The sequence below is a fragment of the Puntigrus tetrazona genome, chromosome 23, assembly GCF_018831695.1.
Source record: "Puntigrus tetrazona isolate hp1 chromosome 23, ASM1883169v1, whole genome shotgun sequence".
Taxonomy (NCBI): domain Eukaryota; kingdom Metazoa; phylum Chordata; class Actinopteri; order Cypriniformes; family Cyprinidae; genus Puntigrus; species Puntigrus tetrazona.
In genome coordinates this window covers 9,601,728-9,616,004 of record NC_056721.1, presented here as the reverse complement: position 1 = coordinate 9,616,004, position 14,277 = coordinate 9,601,728, and the positions used below count along the sequence as shown (strand labels likewise).

General features: G+C 39.6%; 2 protein-coding genes across 3 annotated transcripts in view; one reads left to right on the top strand and one right to left on the bottom strand.

The window, feature by feature from the left end:
- LOC122328677 (proteasomal ubiquitin receptor ADRM1-like) overlaps positions 1–472 on the top strand; it is a 6,340-nt gene extending 5,868 nt beyond the window's left edge. Inside the window, exon 10 of the mRNA XM_043224521.1 lies at positions 1–472. This exon is cut by the window's left edge and continues 285 nt beyond it. The gene's annotated coding sequence lies outside the window, so the exon portion shown is untranslated.
- A 36-nt stretch (positions 473–508) lies between these two features.
- On the bottom strand, positions 509–14,077 carry cables2a (Cdk5 and Abl enzyme substrate 2a). 2 transcript variants are annotated; one of them, XM_043224516.1, is made up of 9 exons: positions 13,523–14,077; positions 11,923–12,015; positions 10,101–10,178; positions 8,490–8,586; positions 8,115–8,295; positions 4,075–4,172; positions 3,653–3,759; positions 2,888–3,092; positions 509–2,729 (listed from the first exon to the last, which is right to left on the bottom strand). In XM_043224516.1, exons 1-9 carry the CDS (start codon positions 14,047–14,049, stop codon positions 2,589–2,591), a joined length of 1,527 nt encoding a protein of 508 aa, XP_043080451.1. In that variant the 5' UTR covers positions 14,050–14,077; the 3' UTR covers positions 509–2,588. The 2 variants fall into 2 exon arrangements, with proteins under 2 accessions (XP_043080451.1, XP_043080452.1); XM_043224517.1 differs by lacking the exon at positions 10,101–10,178.
- Positions 14,078–14,277: the final 200 nt, after the last annotated feature.

Genomic DNA, 14,277 nt, shown 5'->3' with positions numbered 1-14,277 from the left:
GTTGAAAATCTACATAAAGTGATCATACCCCTCACAAGAGGATTAAACTACTTGATTCATAAGGATTCATTTTACATCCCCTTTGGGTGTTTTTTTTTGTGTTTGGTTACCTTAACTTGTTTTTCAAGGTTTATTTAGAGTTTTATAGGTTTGCAAGGGTTTTTTGGTGAACTATTCCTTTAAACACTTAATTCTGTCCCAGTCGCTTTATAACAGTGACAGATTTTTTTTTTCTGTATTGTGATTTAAAAAAAATTTACAAAATAGAAAAGGGTTAATATGCCAAGTTTAATGTGCTTTCAACATTTCTCTGTTTGAACGTCCTCACATCAGTACTTCCTGCTTTACTGTTGGCATTACGGTGGGACTACCTGTGCATCTGAACTATAGATATTTCACATTTCCATTTTAATCAGGAGGTCTTAATACTGTTATTAAAACCCTTTTGCAAATAAAGAAACTTGCATCAACAGGTAAATAGTTTAGTATAAATTGACAAAAACAACAATTAAACAATTAAAACATCTTTATAAATGCAAATAGAAAAAACGACAAAGACACAGTATCTACACAGCACAAACATATAGGACCCTGTGAACAGTTCAGTCCAAACTAAAGCCTAGCTCACACTGCCTAACACACACCAACATTGGTTTTTGGATCAGTGTAAACCCTGTTGGCGTTCAATCAAGCAGTGCAAACTATCAACACTTCATTCTATGACATACTACTAAAATAGACAATCTTGAAAAATAAAGCTTTTGGGAGAAGTTCATAGACACCATTAAACACAGTATTCTCATGCAGAAGGTCACAGGATTCCCTCACAGTGCTTGTACCATTCCACATCCTCAAAGCTTCCACGACAGTATCACAGGAGTCAATGCATACACATAAGGTGAGATTTCAATCAACACGTCACATGGTTTTCCCAACCCGATCTACAATCATATTCATAACGTGTCAAGGTTTGTGATTACTTGGTATCAAAAAGATTAAAGAGACAAAATGTGTGAAAAACGATATGGCAGCACAACCATACTGACAAATGTAATAGAAAAGGCACTTCATTCTTCAACGCCCAGTGAAGACCTACACTTTGAAGAAACGGTGATGTGTTATTACCCACAATTCTCTCCAATTACCTTCTCGTAGTTGATCATTTGTCTCAGCAATGTGAATTCTGATCAGTCTGAATCCCTGAGGAAAAGAAGCAAATGCACCATACAGACCCATCATGTTAAAAAGACCACCACTAGATGGTGGCTATGTGCTTCTGCTTCTCGGATAAACACAAATGCGGCGAAATCAGATGTAAAAACAATGTTGCATATTTCTGGTAATGCTGCACGCTGTGATACTGTCCAGGCTCTGAAAGTAAACAGACCACTCCTACGGTGTATAAACATTTCCAAAGAAGAACATCGGAGATAAAAGATAAGAGGATACTGTAAGAACACTAACCAAGAAGATTCAGAAAGGTTGGGTCATATTCAACACTGCACAACACAAAACAGACTCACTCGGTCAAGGAGGTGGCATTCCCCTGTGACCAAATACACAACAGTTTAATATACAGATGTAGAGTTATTTGTACAACCTACTGTACCGTTTGAAACGTGCTCAATCAGTGTTGCACATAAGAAAAACAGGACACGGTTAAGATGCTAAAAATTAAACATCAAAAAACAAGTGGCAAATGGTTCAGTTTCTCTAAACATTTGATTATCTGTCTAAAATGGCACTCACATATTCAAAAGATGCCTTTACATTCAACACTACCTAAACGCATTGCGGTGTGTCTCAAAGAACATCATATCACTGTTAAACCACAGTCAAGTTGGTAAATATTACATGACTTAAAAAAACAAACAAAAAAAAGGAGTGAGCGAGAGATAAAAGCACAATAATGTGCCCATTAAATGTCATCTCTAACATAGAGTGCCTGGATACGCATCGGAATGCCACACATACCCCAAAAAGTTATCGAAAAGAGAAAAAAAATTATACCTTAAAAATATATTCAGTATTCATAAATTATGAATTCTAATAAAATTAAGGTCCATAAATAAAATACTGCATAAATAAAAGTGGTGCATAAAAAAAACAGATTTGATAAATGGTGGTTAATAAGCATTTGTGGTATTAAAAAAATAGAAAGAAATAATTGATAAAAATTGATAAAAGTCAGTGATCGGTGCTTAAAGTAAGCCTCCCTCTAAATGTGTTTGATTTATAAAATCAGTTTTATGAAAGAAGTAAACAAGTGAAGATGGGGTGCCAAGAGCACTGGACTTAGCTCAGAGAAAATTCCACTGATCTATTCAAATCAATAAATAATACAAATATCCTTCCATGACTCCCATAAGACAATCATCTCTCCTGTATACAGGCACCTCTTAAAGGCACATCTCACCCCAAAATGAAAACCCTGTCATCATTTCCACACCCTCATGTTGGTCCAAACCTGTATGAATTACTTTGTTCTGTGAAACACACAGCAAGTTTTGAAACAATATCAGGGCAAGTAAATGATGATAGAATGTTTATTATTATGGTGAACTATCCCTTTAAGGGCCCTCTTCATTTCAGCCCTGCTGCACCAGTCTGCGATAGTGAGGCATGACCTTGCTGTCTGGGAGGTAGAGTGCCATCTCCAAAGCAACCAGAACCGTGAACTCCAGGGAAATCAACTCCTTGCGGTTTATCCGGAAACGCTCCTCCAACCTCTGATCAGAGTCAGGCAGATCGAAAAAGAGAAGAAATATGTAGGGTGAAAGAAAGAGAGAGAGAAAGTCACTGCATAAATCATATTAACCAAGAACACATGAAGCATATAAAGAACGTCTCTGAATTAAATGAGCACCTGAAGCAGCAAGACACTTACATCGATCAGTTGCTTGACCTCTTGTTTCTTGAGGTCGCTGCTGATCTTGGCAGCTAATAAAACGCAAGCAGCCGACACCAGTTTTCGGTTATGCTTGTTTAGCCTCCCTTGCAGAACCAGCTTCTCAAAGTAAACATAAGCCATAGCTATGGTAACTGGCTGTAGGCCACACTCCTCGCTCACCGAGCGCATTTCCCTTTTCAAACTGTGGTGGTTTTCAGAAAGAGGAGGAAAAAGATGTTTGCAGACTTAATTAAGATCAATTTACCACATGTCCATGTTGTATGATAATTCATTGGTAATTCAACCAACCAAATCTACAGTTTCACTGGCTTTTTATTGACCCCATAAAAATAGATTAATAGACACCGTTTCTTTCCTGTGTTTACATATTTTCTTTCAAACTAGGGATGCATTCAGTAAATTTCTGACTGATGCAATAAGTTGATAATTTTCAAGCTGTAGCCTATAACTGAATAAACATTAATATAAATATTCATTTTCATATGTGCAAGATTTGTTTTCAAGATTTTTTGAAAAGAAACTAGATGCAAAAAATAATTTCCTTATAGACATGGTCTAAAGCAATTAGTGCTGTCAAACAATTAATCAAGATTATCGTATCCAAAATAAATGTATATATTTAGATGTATATATGTATATAAATGTATATATTTATACGTATTCATAGTATAAACTTTTTCATACATTTTCTTAAATATATACACATACATATACCCAGAACACACACAAAAATGACTTTACCTTCTGATTTTGCTGAGTGTCAGTTTTATGTGAGGAAACTTCTCCTTGAATGTCTCGTTCATGTCTTTCTTCAGGTCAGATGGTTTCACATACTCAATAACCGTAGTCTGGAGGGGAAAAATAGAGTTTTATGACTTCTATAACCCAGTTGTGATCACCAGTGTTCAGCTTTTACAGCTGTGATACACAAGATAGCATACTTCATGCCTGTAGATGCTAAACCATACTGAGCCTTTAGGGTTATCATATGACATGCTGGTGTGATCTGATATACTGTAGGTCATAAGCTGGGTTCAAGGATTATGAATCACTATCACGCTGTAGAGCAACTCAGATGTCCTTGCTAAGCCTTTTTATTGGCATCATGCTAGAAGAGATTATTGAAACTGTGTTGCTTTAAACTATTCAATCAAAGAGCTTACCACATAAGATGCGAAAATTAAGACTCTCTTGTGCTTCCCACAAGGCCACTGCGGGTCACTGAGTAAGTTGGGGTCATAGTCTGTTAGCTCGTCCACACCTAGTGAGAGTTACAACATTAAACAAAGAAATTATTTAAGGGTTCATTATATTTCAAAACAGAAATAATTAGTTTATCAAAGAATTCCCTACAAAATACAAAGTTTCCACAAAAATATTAAAGTGCCCCATTATGTTTTTAATGACCTTTCATGTAGTGTGTAACACAGCTCTAACTGAATGAAAACATACTGCAAAGTTTTAAATCTAAAAGATAAATATATAGTAAATATATAATTATTGTCCCTCAAAAGACAGTCGACTCATTTTTCCCAAGCCTGTTTATGTTTACGTCAACATAAAACACTGGCATATTGCACGCCCACTTGTTGGTCTTTCCACGTTGGTCTGATTAAAAAATGTAAATTAATTTCTTGCCATGATATGCCACTTTTGGAGAGTTAAAAGCTCACAAACACTGCTTTAAATGAAATCAACCAATCACTGGAGGACTTTGGAAAAGTGAATCTTTAAAAGAATAGTTTGTGAATCATATTCATGTTATTTTCATTGTGTGGTGTATGTAATGTTAGTTTGGCTTTATTTGAAAAATACTGATAATACTGAGTGCCCTGTTGGTTACAGTATTTATTCTATTGTATTCAATATTTATTATTTGTTTTAAAGTACGTTTATCTTACACATTTATATTTTGATAATTTTTAAAATTTCACATTTCTTATAATATAAATTTTAAAAAATAAAGTTAGTCCACCCAGCTTTCCAAGATATCGCCATCTGCCTTTAAAGAAGGAAGGAGGGAACGGAAACGTTATGTTGTGATGACAGACTGGGGTCTTGCTTGGAGACCTTATTAGCTCTGATAAAAGAAAACGCCAAATGAAATTTGGCAAGTGGTTAACGCCATGGCATGACCCCCATGGCAGACAAAAAGCTGCTCGGAGCTTCTAAAGCTCTGGGTGCGGTCTATGTATATGCGTAGAGCTCTGACAGCACACAGCAATGCCAAGGTTGGATCTGCCTCCTCCATGGGCAGTGCTTGCAGGTTCACCACCTGATCGTGGAAAGACATAGTAGAAACCTTGGGCATGTATCCAGGCCAGGGTCTCAGGACTACATGGGAGTAGGCCGGCCCAAACACAAGGCACCCTTCGCTTGTCGAAAATGCTTAGAGGTCCCCGACTCTCTTGATAGACGTGAGCGAGTTCAGGAGCGCTGTCTTGACAGACCGATCCCATGGGGGCAAAGGGGTGTCCTAGGAGGATTTAACTTTCTGGCACCCCTCAGGAACCTAACAACGAGATTGTGCTTCCCCAAAGACCAGCCGTCTACTGCATCATGATGGGCTGCAATGGCAGCCACATACATTTTTAGGTGGAGGGTGACCGCTTACGCTCCAACCCTTCTTGCAGGAAGGAAAGCACTACTCCAATCGTGCATTTACAGGGGTCTTCTCCTTGAGAAGAACACCAGTTTGTGAACAGACTCCACTTCAGGATGTAGACTTGCCTTGTAGAGGGAGCTCTAGCCTGAATAATAGTGATCACCACAGCCCGTGGTAATTCAACCAAGTTTCCACAGGTCCGGACGCAGGTGCCACATGGTGCCAAACCTCTGTGAAAGAAGATCTTCCCTCAGAGGAATGCACCAGGGAGGGGCTGTCACGAGGAGATTGAGTTCGGAAAACCAGATCCGGGTGGGCCAAAATGGTGCAACTAGCAGAACCTGTTCCTCGTCCTCCCTGACCTTGCACAGTGTCTGTGCGATCAGGCTCACTGGGGGAAACACATACTTGCGTAGGGCCCGAGGCCAGCTGTTTGCCAGCGTGTCCGTGCCGAGGGGAGCCTCAGTTAGGGAGAGAAACAGCTGGCAATGGGAGCATTTGCGAGAAGCAAACAGGTCGACCTGATCCTATCCGTTTCGACTCCAAATCAGCTGGATCATCTCGGGGTGGAGATGCCATTCTCCGGGGAGGGTGAGTTGTAGTGAGAGCGGCGGCTGCATGAACAGCATGCAGTAATTTGAACTGGAAGTGATTCCATAGGAGGAAATGGCGGGCGACCTGTGACATGCGACGTGTCCGTGCGGACCAACACATGCTTGTCCTGCAGCAGCGGCCAGAAGTGCTGCAGGGCTAAATGCACTGCCAATAGCTCCAGGCAGTTAATGTGCCAAAGCAGACAGGGCCCAGTCCAAAGTCCTGAAGCTGCCTGCCCGTTGCATGTAGTGCCTCAGCCCATCATGGAGGCATCTGTGGTTATTACTTCATACCGTGACACTTGTTCTAAGGGCACCACGGCCCGTAGAAATGCAAGGTCTGTCCATGGGCTGAAAGTGCGATGACAAGCCGACGTGATTGTCACGCGGAGTGTCCCGCTGCGCCATACATCTCGGGACTCGGGAGTGTAACCAGTGCTGAAGTGGTCTCATATGAAACCGAGCAGCGTAACTGCAGCTGCGGAAGCCATATGCCCCAGGAACCTCTGAAAGTGTTTCAGAGGAACCACTGTCTTGCCTCTGAACGAACTCAGACAAGTCAGGACAGATTGTGCGCCGCCTTCTGTAAGACACGTTGTCATACTCACCGAGTCTAACTCCAGACTGAGAAAACAGATGAACAGGGGAGAGTTTGCTCTTTTCCCAGTTGACTCAAAGTCCCAACTGGCCGAGGTGCCACAGCACCAGGTCCCTGTGTTTGCACAACTTCTCCCATGACTGAGCTAGAATAAGCCAGTGGAGATAATTGAGGAGTCTGATGCCTACTTCCCATAAGGGGGCAAGAGCGCCCTCCGCAACCTTCGTAAGGACCCGCGGAGACAGGAAGGGGAGGACTTTGTACTACCATGCTTGACCTTCGAACACAAACCGTAGAAAGTCTGTGGCAAGGCCCGGAGGATGAAGAGATTGCTCTTTTTCTGAGACATTTGGTACCACAGACCCACAGTCCTCCTCGTCAGCTGAGGAGGATGACGAGGATAGCTCATCCCCCGATGCTGCGGTTGACATCTGGTCCTCCCTCGGTGCACCAAATGACATGGGAGGACCGCCGTGAGATGGCCACCCTGCATCGCTCATCAACTGGGCAGGACAAGCACTGCAGGAGGAATGAGTGGTCCGGAGGGTTTGAACCAGCGGAGCGGCACTCACCGTAACCCTCTGATCCCCCAATGTGTTAGCCGCTGATCCTCTGTTAGCCGCAGAGAAACAGGGTTGGGTGACTGCAGAAGGTGCCGATCCCTCCCGAAGGATAGAAGGGCAGGATTGCAGTATTGTCATGGGCATGGCATCGCAATGAGGACATAATCCCTCCCCGAACGAGTCTTCAACGTGCCGAAGCCCCAGACACTGAAGATCGTGTCCGTCGTGGCAATCGTGGCCGTCATTTGTAGACAGATATTTCCTGCACCCAAGAGGGCACAGTTGAAACGGCACCTTTAAAAATATGCTCTTTTGGTGAGTCACCCAGGGGAATTACTTAGCCCAGGAATATTCCTGATCTTGTCGTCGACGCCACCCAGCTTCTGTTTTCAGCTTCTCCTCTGTCTTGTAGCACTTCAGGGCTTGTAGTCATGAGACTGTCGGCTCCGAAGCAAAATCTAATGAGTGGTTACACCTGTAGCCTATTTATACCCGCGTGACAAGGAGGGGCTCAGGATTAGTTAACCACTTGCCAAATTTCATTGGCGTTTTCTCTTAGCAGGGCTAATAAGGGCTCCAAGCAAGACCACAGTCTGTCATCACAACATAACTCATAGTGACTGACAGACAGGGAACAAATATCTGCCGACCACTACTGATGATAAGAAATGTTTCTTAAACAGCAAATCAGCATATTGGAATGATTTCTAAAGGATCACTTCACTGAAGACTGAAGTAACAGTCAGTAAATGTAAAATATATTAAAATACAAAACAATTTAAGTTGTAATTTAATTACAGTGGTAATATTGTTGTTTTTACTGTAGATAATCCATGTAACTAACCATGTAACACACTAGTATCCTGTGCAACTGTGCTGTTGATTCGTGAAGGGGTGAAGTTCTTCTGCCCATTAATACGGTTGCGAGACATAGGAATCGGAGCTGTACTGACATCAGGAGGGCCGCTGCTCTTCTGCCTGACCAAGGCATTAGTTGGGAGCAGAAAACGGGCATATGACACTGTCTGCAACGCAAAACATTACACTAATCAGTGTAAACACAAACATATACATTGCACAAAACGCACACCCAGTGACCTGGTACTGCACCTTGCACATTGATGCTTTAAAACAGATAGTAATACGCCACTAAGTAAACAAACTAGACGGTTTCTAAGACACATAATCATGTCTTTGCTCAATTTTCTTAGAGAAATACCTTTCCAAAGTCCACCTCCACTCCCTCCAGTCCTGGGACCATATCAACTCCACCACCAGAAGAGTGTCTCTGTCTCTGGGCTTCTAGTTTAGAGTCACTGCAGAGGGTTGATAAAATATTAAAGGTCAGAATTTAATAAAACTTCCTTGAAAGAATCTGTTTTATTCAGATTTTGGGATAAAGAATCCTCTGTCTTATTGCTGTTTGTCTGGTGCAAAGACACTCCTTAATATACCAGCATTAGGCCTCAGTAGACCGCTTATAATCTGGTCCACTTGTAAATAATGTACACCATTATATTAAAGCTTAAAATGATACATTAGTACAACAGTACATCTTTAAGAAGCGATAAAGCAAATTGACTAAATTATTAAAAAAAAAAAAAAAAAAAAAAAAAAAGATATTGGATGTATGACAGGTGGACAAATCACTGTAATCTCTGGAATGCCAAAACCAATATTTAAATCGCTCACTTGGAGTCCTGCACCAAGCTGGATGACACATTATGAATGTTATGTACATCTAAATATTACATTAATGGAGCCATATATATCATATAGATTCATATATATGATAAATCAATTTAAAAGAGTTTTTTCAATATATAAAAATTTTAATTAGTTTTCATGACAATATTACAGTCCCTTTTTTAAAATGTCTTAAAGTGCTTTACTCCTCTAAGACACACGCTGCCTATTTTCTGTTGAGCTACACTGATTCTATGTATTAAATTCTGAAAATAATCCACACTGGAAAGTGCAAACAAATTTAAATTTAATTAATAAATAAATTAAATAAATGTATTAAATGAATTAATAAATGTAAAAAAAAAAGAAGCTTTTTGGACAGGGTGATGATTTCTACACATTATGTCCTATTTTCCAATTACATCAAAGCCCCTCAAGGAAAATTTGATCCCACATGAAATAACACCATTAAAGAGTGTGAGATACACTGAAGATCATAAAATATGATAAATGTAAAAGTTTGGGGTTGGTAAGATTTCAGTGTTGAATAAATGATTTTATATGCACAAAGGTTGCATTTATATGATCAAAAATACAGTAAAACAGCAGTGTTAAGAAATATTGCTACAATTTAAAAGACCTTTTTCTGTTGTTTTTATATTTTGCAATATACTCCTGTGATGACACAGTTGAATTTTCAGCAGCCATTCAGGGTCTTAAGATCCTCCAGAAATCTTTCTAATATGCAAATGTAGTTGCCAAAATTAATTGTAAATATTTTTTTTTCAGGATTCTAATGGAAAGTTTAAAAGAACCACATTTTTTTTAAAAACAGAAATCTTTTATATAGTCTTTACATTATCAATTTGATGCATTCTGGCTAAACAAAAGTGTTCATTTATTTAAATAATATCTTTCTTGCCTCACATTTCTCAACTATAGTGTACATGAAAATAATGTATTAAAAACCATGAATGCAATTTCCACACTGACCATCCAGCTTTGTGAAAATTCTGAGCATCTTATTTCATAAACTAGGTTTAAAAAAAAGAAGAAAAAAAAGAACAGCTGATTTGTCCATCCCTCATGTATGAGTTTGCATGATATGAAATGAGTTGTATGGCTGGCTGTGGTGGCTGTGTACCTGATGTGATAACTCTCTCCATAGGGCAATACAGAGAAAGCAGCACACAGGGATCTCTTGGCACAGATCAGCACAACCCTGCAGGACACAGATGGCAAGTGCACACAAAACAGACAACATCAGTCACCTACCTAAACATCAAACTATCACAGTACACCTGCCATGTTTACACCACAACAAGTGCATATGGGTCACAACAGCATGCAGCACAAAGCTAATGGGAGATCTTATAGCCCTGGAATGACATTGGTGTGATCCAAAAAAATAAATAAACAAATCGATCCATTCTTCAACCACAAATCCAAATATTACAGCAGCATGTAGCATGTCATAACAGATCGGTCAGCAGGTCCCAATCTAATTAAAACAAGCCCATCACATTTCCCAGGGGTCTGAACAGCATCACAATTAACAGGTCAGCAGCTTGTGACACAGGATGAGTGAAGGTGTGATGTCATGGTTGGTGATGTAATGCATGTCAAGTGAAAAAAGGGTGTAAGATGCAGCGTGATAATCAAGATCGTATTAAAAAATAACACCTGTGCGCCTTTATTTCCTTAACCTATGTAAGAAAAACTACAATAGAAAAAAAATGCAGGATTTAAAAGTCCCGTTTTACCAGAAAGCGAGAGTAAATTAGAAGGAAAGAGAAAAGGAATCAAGGGAGGAAAACACTTTTAGAAGCTTTCATCTCATGTAATTGAATTTCATTACATTTTAATGGTTCTTTCCAAGGTGCAGTTCTACTTTCAGAAGATGCCATTGCTATACAAGGTTCCATTAATATAATTTAATTCGGCCCAGTTGTTCCTCATGTAGGCAGACACATCTATCCCCCATTTCGTCTGTGTGAGAACCTAAGTGAGTTATCCCAGTGAGTACTTATGCCAGCTATTAAGTTAGCTAAGGAATCACGGAGTCTGTCTCACTTAGTATGAGAGCACACTGCAGTTATATAACAAAGAATTTAACTGCCTGAGGAAACAGTCCAGCATCCACTTTACCAGCATTTATTTTTTATATTCACCCTATCTGACACGAGCCCAGTATGGGACTCTCTGAACATCTATATTCTACAGAAGTTGTTGATAAGAAAGTCCCAATAAAGGACTGACCTAACAGAGAAACAATATTATTGACAACATTTCTGAACATTAAAATTAAAATGAATACGTTATAAAATAGATGTTTATATTAATACATTTGTACAAAAAAAAAAGAGATAAAAGAAATAGATAAATAGTTACAAAAGTGATCATTAAGATCAAGTTAGAGGTCTTCAACAGAAACAATTATTGTTTAAAATAACTTTTGAAAATAAAAACTACATCTGAAGTTCAGTTAAATGGCAGAAAGTGATAATCGTGATCAGCCTAAATCAGCGGTTTTCAAGAGATCAACAATTTTGGTTTTAAATAATTTATTAAAATAAAATACAATTAAATAAGTTAAGAAGCTAAAATTAAATGTTTCATTGATCTTCATTAAAATGTTCATGTAAAAATGTGACTTGATTATATAAAAGTTGTTTTTAAATGCATTTATGTAAAGAATGTAAAACTGTAAATACATTATTACTGTACTACAGTTTATGCATTATGTTATTATTATCAGGCTCAAAAAAAAAAGCTTTATTTGTGCTCTAAGGCTCCTTAGTCTGAAAAAGCTTGATAACCCCTGGTCTAAATTGATCTTGGAAATACAGACTTTATTTATTCAAAAAGAAAACGACAACAAAAATAACAAGCACAGAAAAAAAAACAACACAGCTCCTCCTCACAGGGAAAATATTTCCCAAACTTTATCACACCCGCCAACTCACCTGCTCCCTCGAGTGTCATACTGCCTCATATTCTTGATGAAATGCACCTTCTTGGAAACCTTTGGCCCTGGAGATCCAGAAAGGTTACGTGTCCTGCCGACAAGAATTTAATACAATTTAGAGATAAATACATGTGGCTTGCTTCAATTTGTATGCGCTTAGAAAAAAAAAACTGATGGATTAAATTGAAGCAAAAGCTTAATCTTTTGGCTCTTGACTATAAACTAAGGCTTAAAGGTCACCCTTCTACCATCAGTCCATCAGAAGACCTTACATAAAAAGATGAGCTGGTGAGGAGAACAGAACAGGAGAGAGATGAAAGGAAAGCAACAATTAAGACAAACAGGAAATGATGTGCATATTGTACTGCAGTGAGATCATGAGGCTCACTTGAGTAACATCACCTACAGGCAGATAATGCTTGCTGCGACTGGTTGATAGCCTACACTTCTTTGACTGACTCAGCAGCCCCTTTATTATCTACTCTGACAGCAGTGATATCTTATCACCAGACAAACCTTCCATCTGCCTATGGGTTTTCCTAATCACTGTTGTCACGGTTACAAATGACTTTTAAAAGTCGGAGAGCTCACTCATTACACTGCATATAGGCCTAACTGTCAAGCACCTGATAACTTTAGTGAACGACAAAACATACAGCGCAACCGGAGTAGTCCGATTACCAAAGAAATGAGTCCTACGAGTCGGTTCCTATTGCAAATTAAAAATATTCACGGTTAACAGTAAATATCTAGGATCCGATTCCATGAAATGTCGAGTCTCAAACAAGAGTATTATGAGCAATAATAAGTAAATCAGAAACATGCAACTAAAATAGATTATCGAATGCTTGGATTTAGTGAATCAAAAAAACTTATAGTTAATCAGTGAAATATAATTTACTGAATTAATCTGACTAATGAACTGCAATTGATTATTTTCCAAACGTCAAAAGTATACCAGTATTAGATGGACCGTGTTACTTTACGTCTCGTGAGATGCAAACCAAAAAATAGTTACCACATTGTGGTTTTGGCTTTATTTTTCCAAACATTTTTAATTTAAGTACTGCATAAGAACTGCATCCGTGAAAGATTCAAAACCAGAAATTCCCTCCCCATCTATCCATCTTTACAGGTATCAAAAATGTCGCAGAACTATTTCCTGTCAAATTCTTGCCTAGAAAACAAGACCTCTTTTCAAAGATGAAAATGAAAGCTGCTGACAATAAAGCGGAAGTCGGCAATTCTCCTTATGCATCTGTTCTTTTGTTTTGTTTCTCGGTTTGTAGCGTACTGTTTATAACACTGCTTCAAAAGTCATAATCGAAAGGTAAACACTGGTAAACAACAGGCCAGATAATCGTACGATCCACAAAATTTAAAGCTTGACACGATTTGGGAATAAACATGCAGCTTTCGTAAACATAATATTTAGAATTGTTCATGGCGGATTACACCATAACAAAAGAATTTTGCACAACACATTTACTTCATATTTGTTATGAATGGTGTAATTTATGCATACAATACCAGTCACTGGATAAATGTCATAACGCGTTTCATTGTTTGCCAGCCTGTATGACAAAAACAAAGCTCACCTTTGGCGGGGATCAGGCACGGGATTAGATCCCGGGAATTGGACGAGCGGTTTACTGGATCCTAAAACCGGATTCACCGGTCCAGAGGTCGGTGAAAGCGGGGGTGCCTGGACTGACAAAGGATCTGTTCGACCATCCTCCGTGAAAACGTCGCAGCTCCCCTGATTGAATGCTGGAGGAGGACTGAGAGGAGCGGGGTAAGTGTGAGTCCTCGGTAGAGGGGTCGCTGCTCCCCCGCTGATGGAGGATGACACTTGGGTGAAGGTTCCGTAGCTGCTGGTTGTCGACAGAGGGAAACCCGTTACCGCCGTCGCGGCGACATCCACGCACCGGCTCTCGGCTTCCCTGGGGCCAGAGATTCCATTGCTAAGGTTGTAAACCGGTCTTCCGTCCAAAGATATATTAGTGAGAAACAACAGTGCCGCTTGTCTGCGACGGGAATCCCGGCTTTTTCGCAGGTGTTCTTTGTGTGGTTTGGCTGAATTAGTCCTCGGACAGCCGCGAGGACCGCAGGCAGCGGCCGCCATTCTACTGTGAGTAAGCTAAAAGCAAACAGACCTATTAGACCGGCTGAGGGGTTGACCACGCCCCCTGGCATCTGATTGGTTTAAATCACTGACACTTCCATATAAATTAGTCTCTGCCTCAGCGGATTGGACGAGAGGTCTTGGTTCATAAATTTGTACAATAATTTGCTTCAAATGTACAGGAGGCCATAAGAAATGTGAAGGACATCTGTTGCTGTCTTTGATTAT

Bases quoted from the DNA above. Each gene is read 5' to 3' on its own strand.
- cables2a (XM_043224516.1), bottom strand. From the start codon at position 14,049: ATGGCGGCCGCTGCCTGCGGTCCTCGCGGCTGTCCGAGGACTAATTCA. The intron at 10,179-11,922 runs GTGAGTTGGCGG...TGTGTCCTGCAG, and splicing joins TATGACACTCGAGGGAGCAG to GGTTGTGCTGATCTGTGCCA. The intron at 8,587-10,100 runs GTACACAGCCAC...AACCCTCTGCAG, and splicing joins GGAGAGAGTTATCACATCAG to TGACTCTAAACTAGAAGCCC.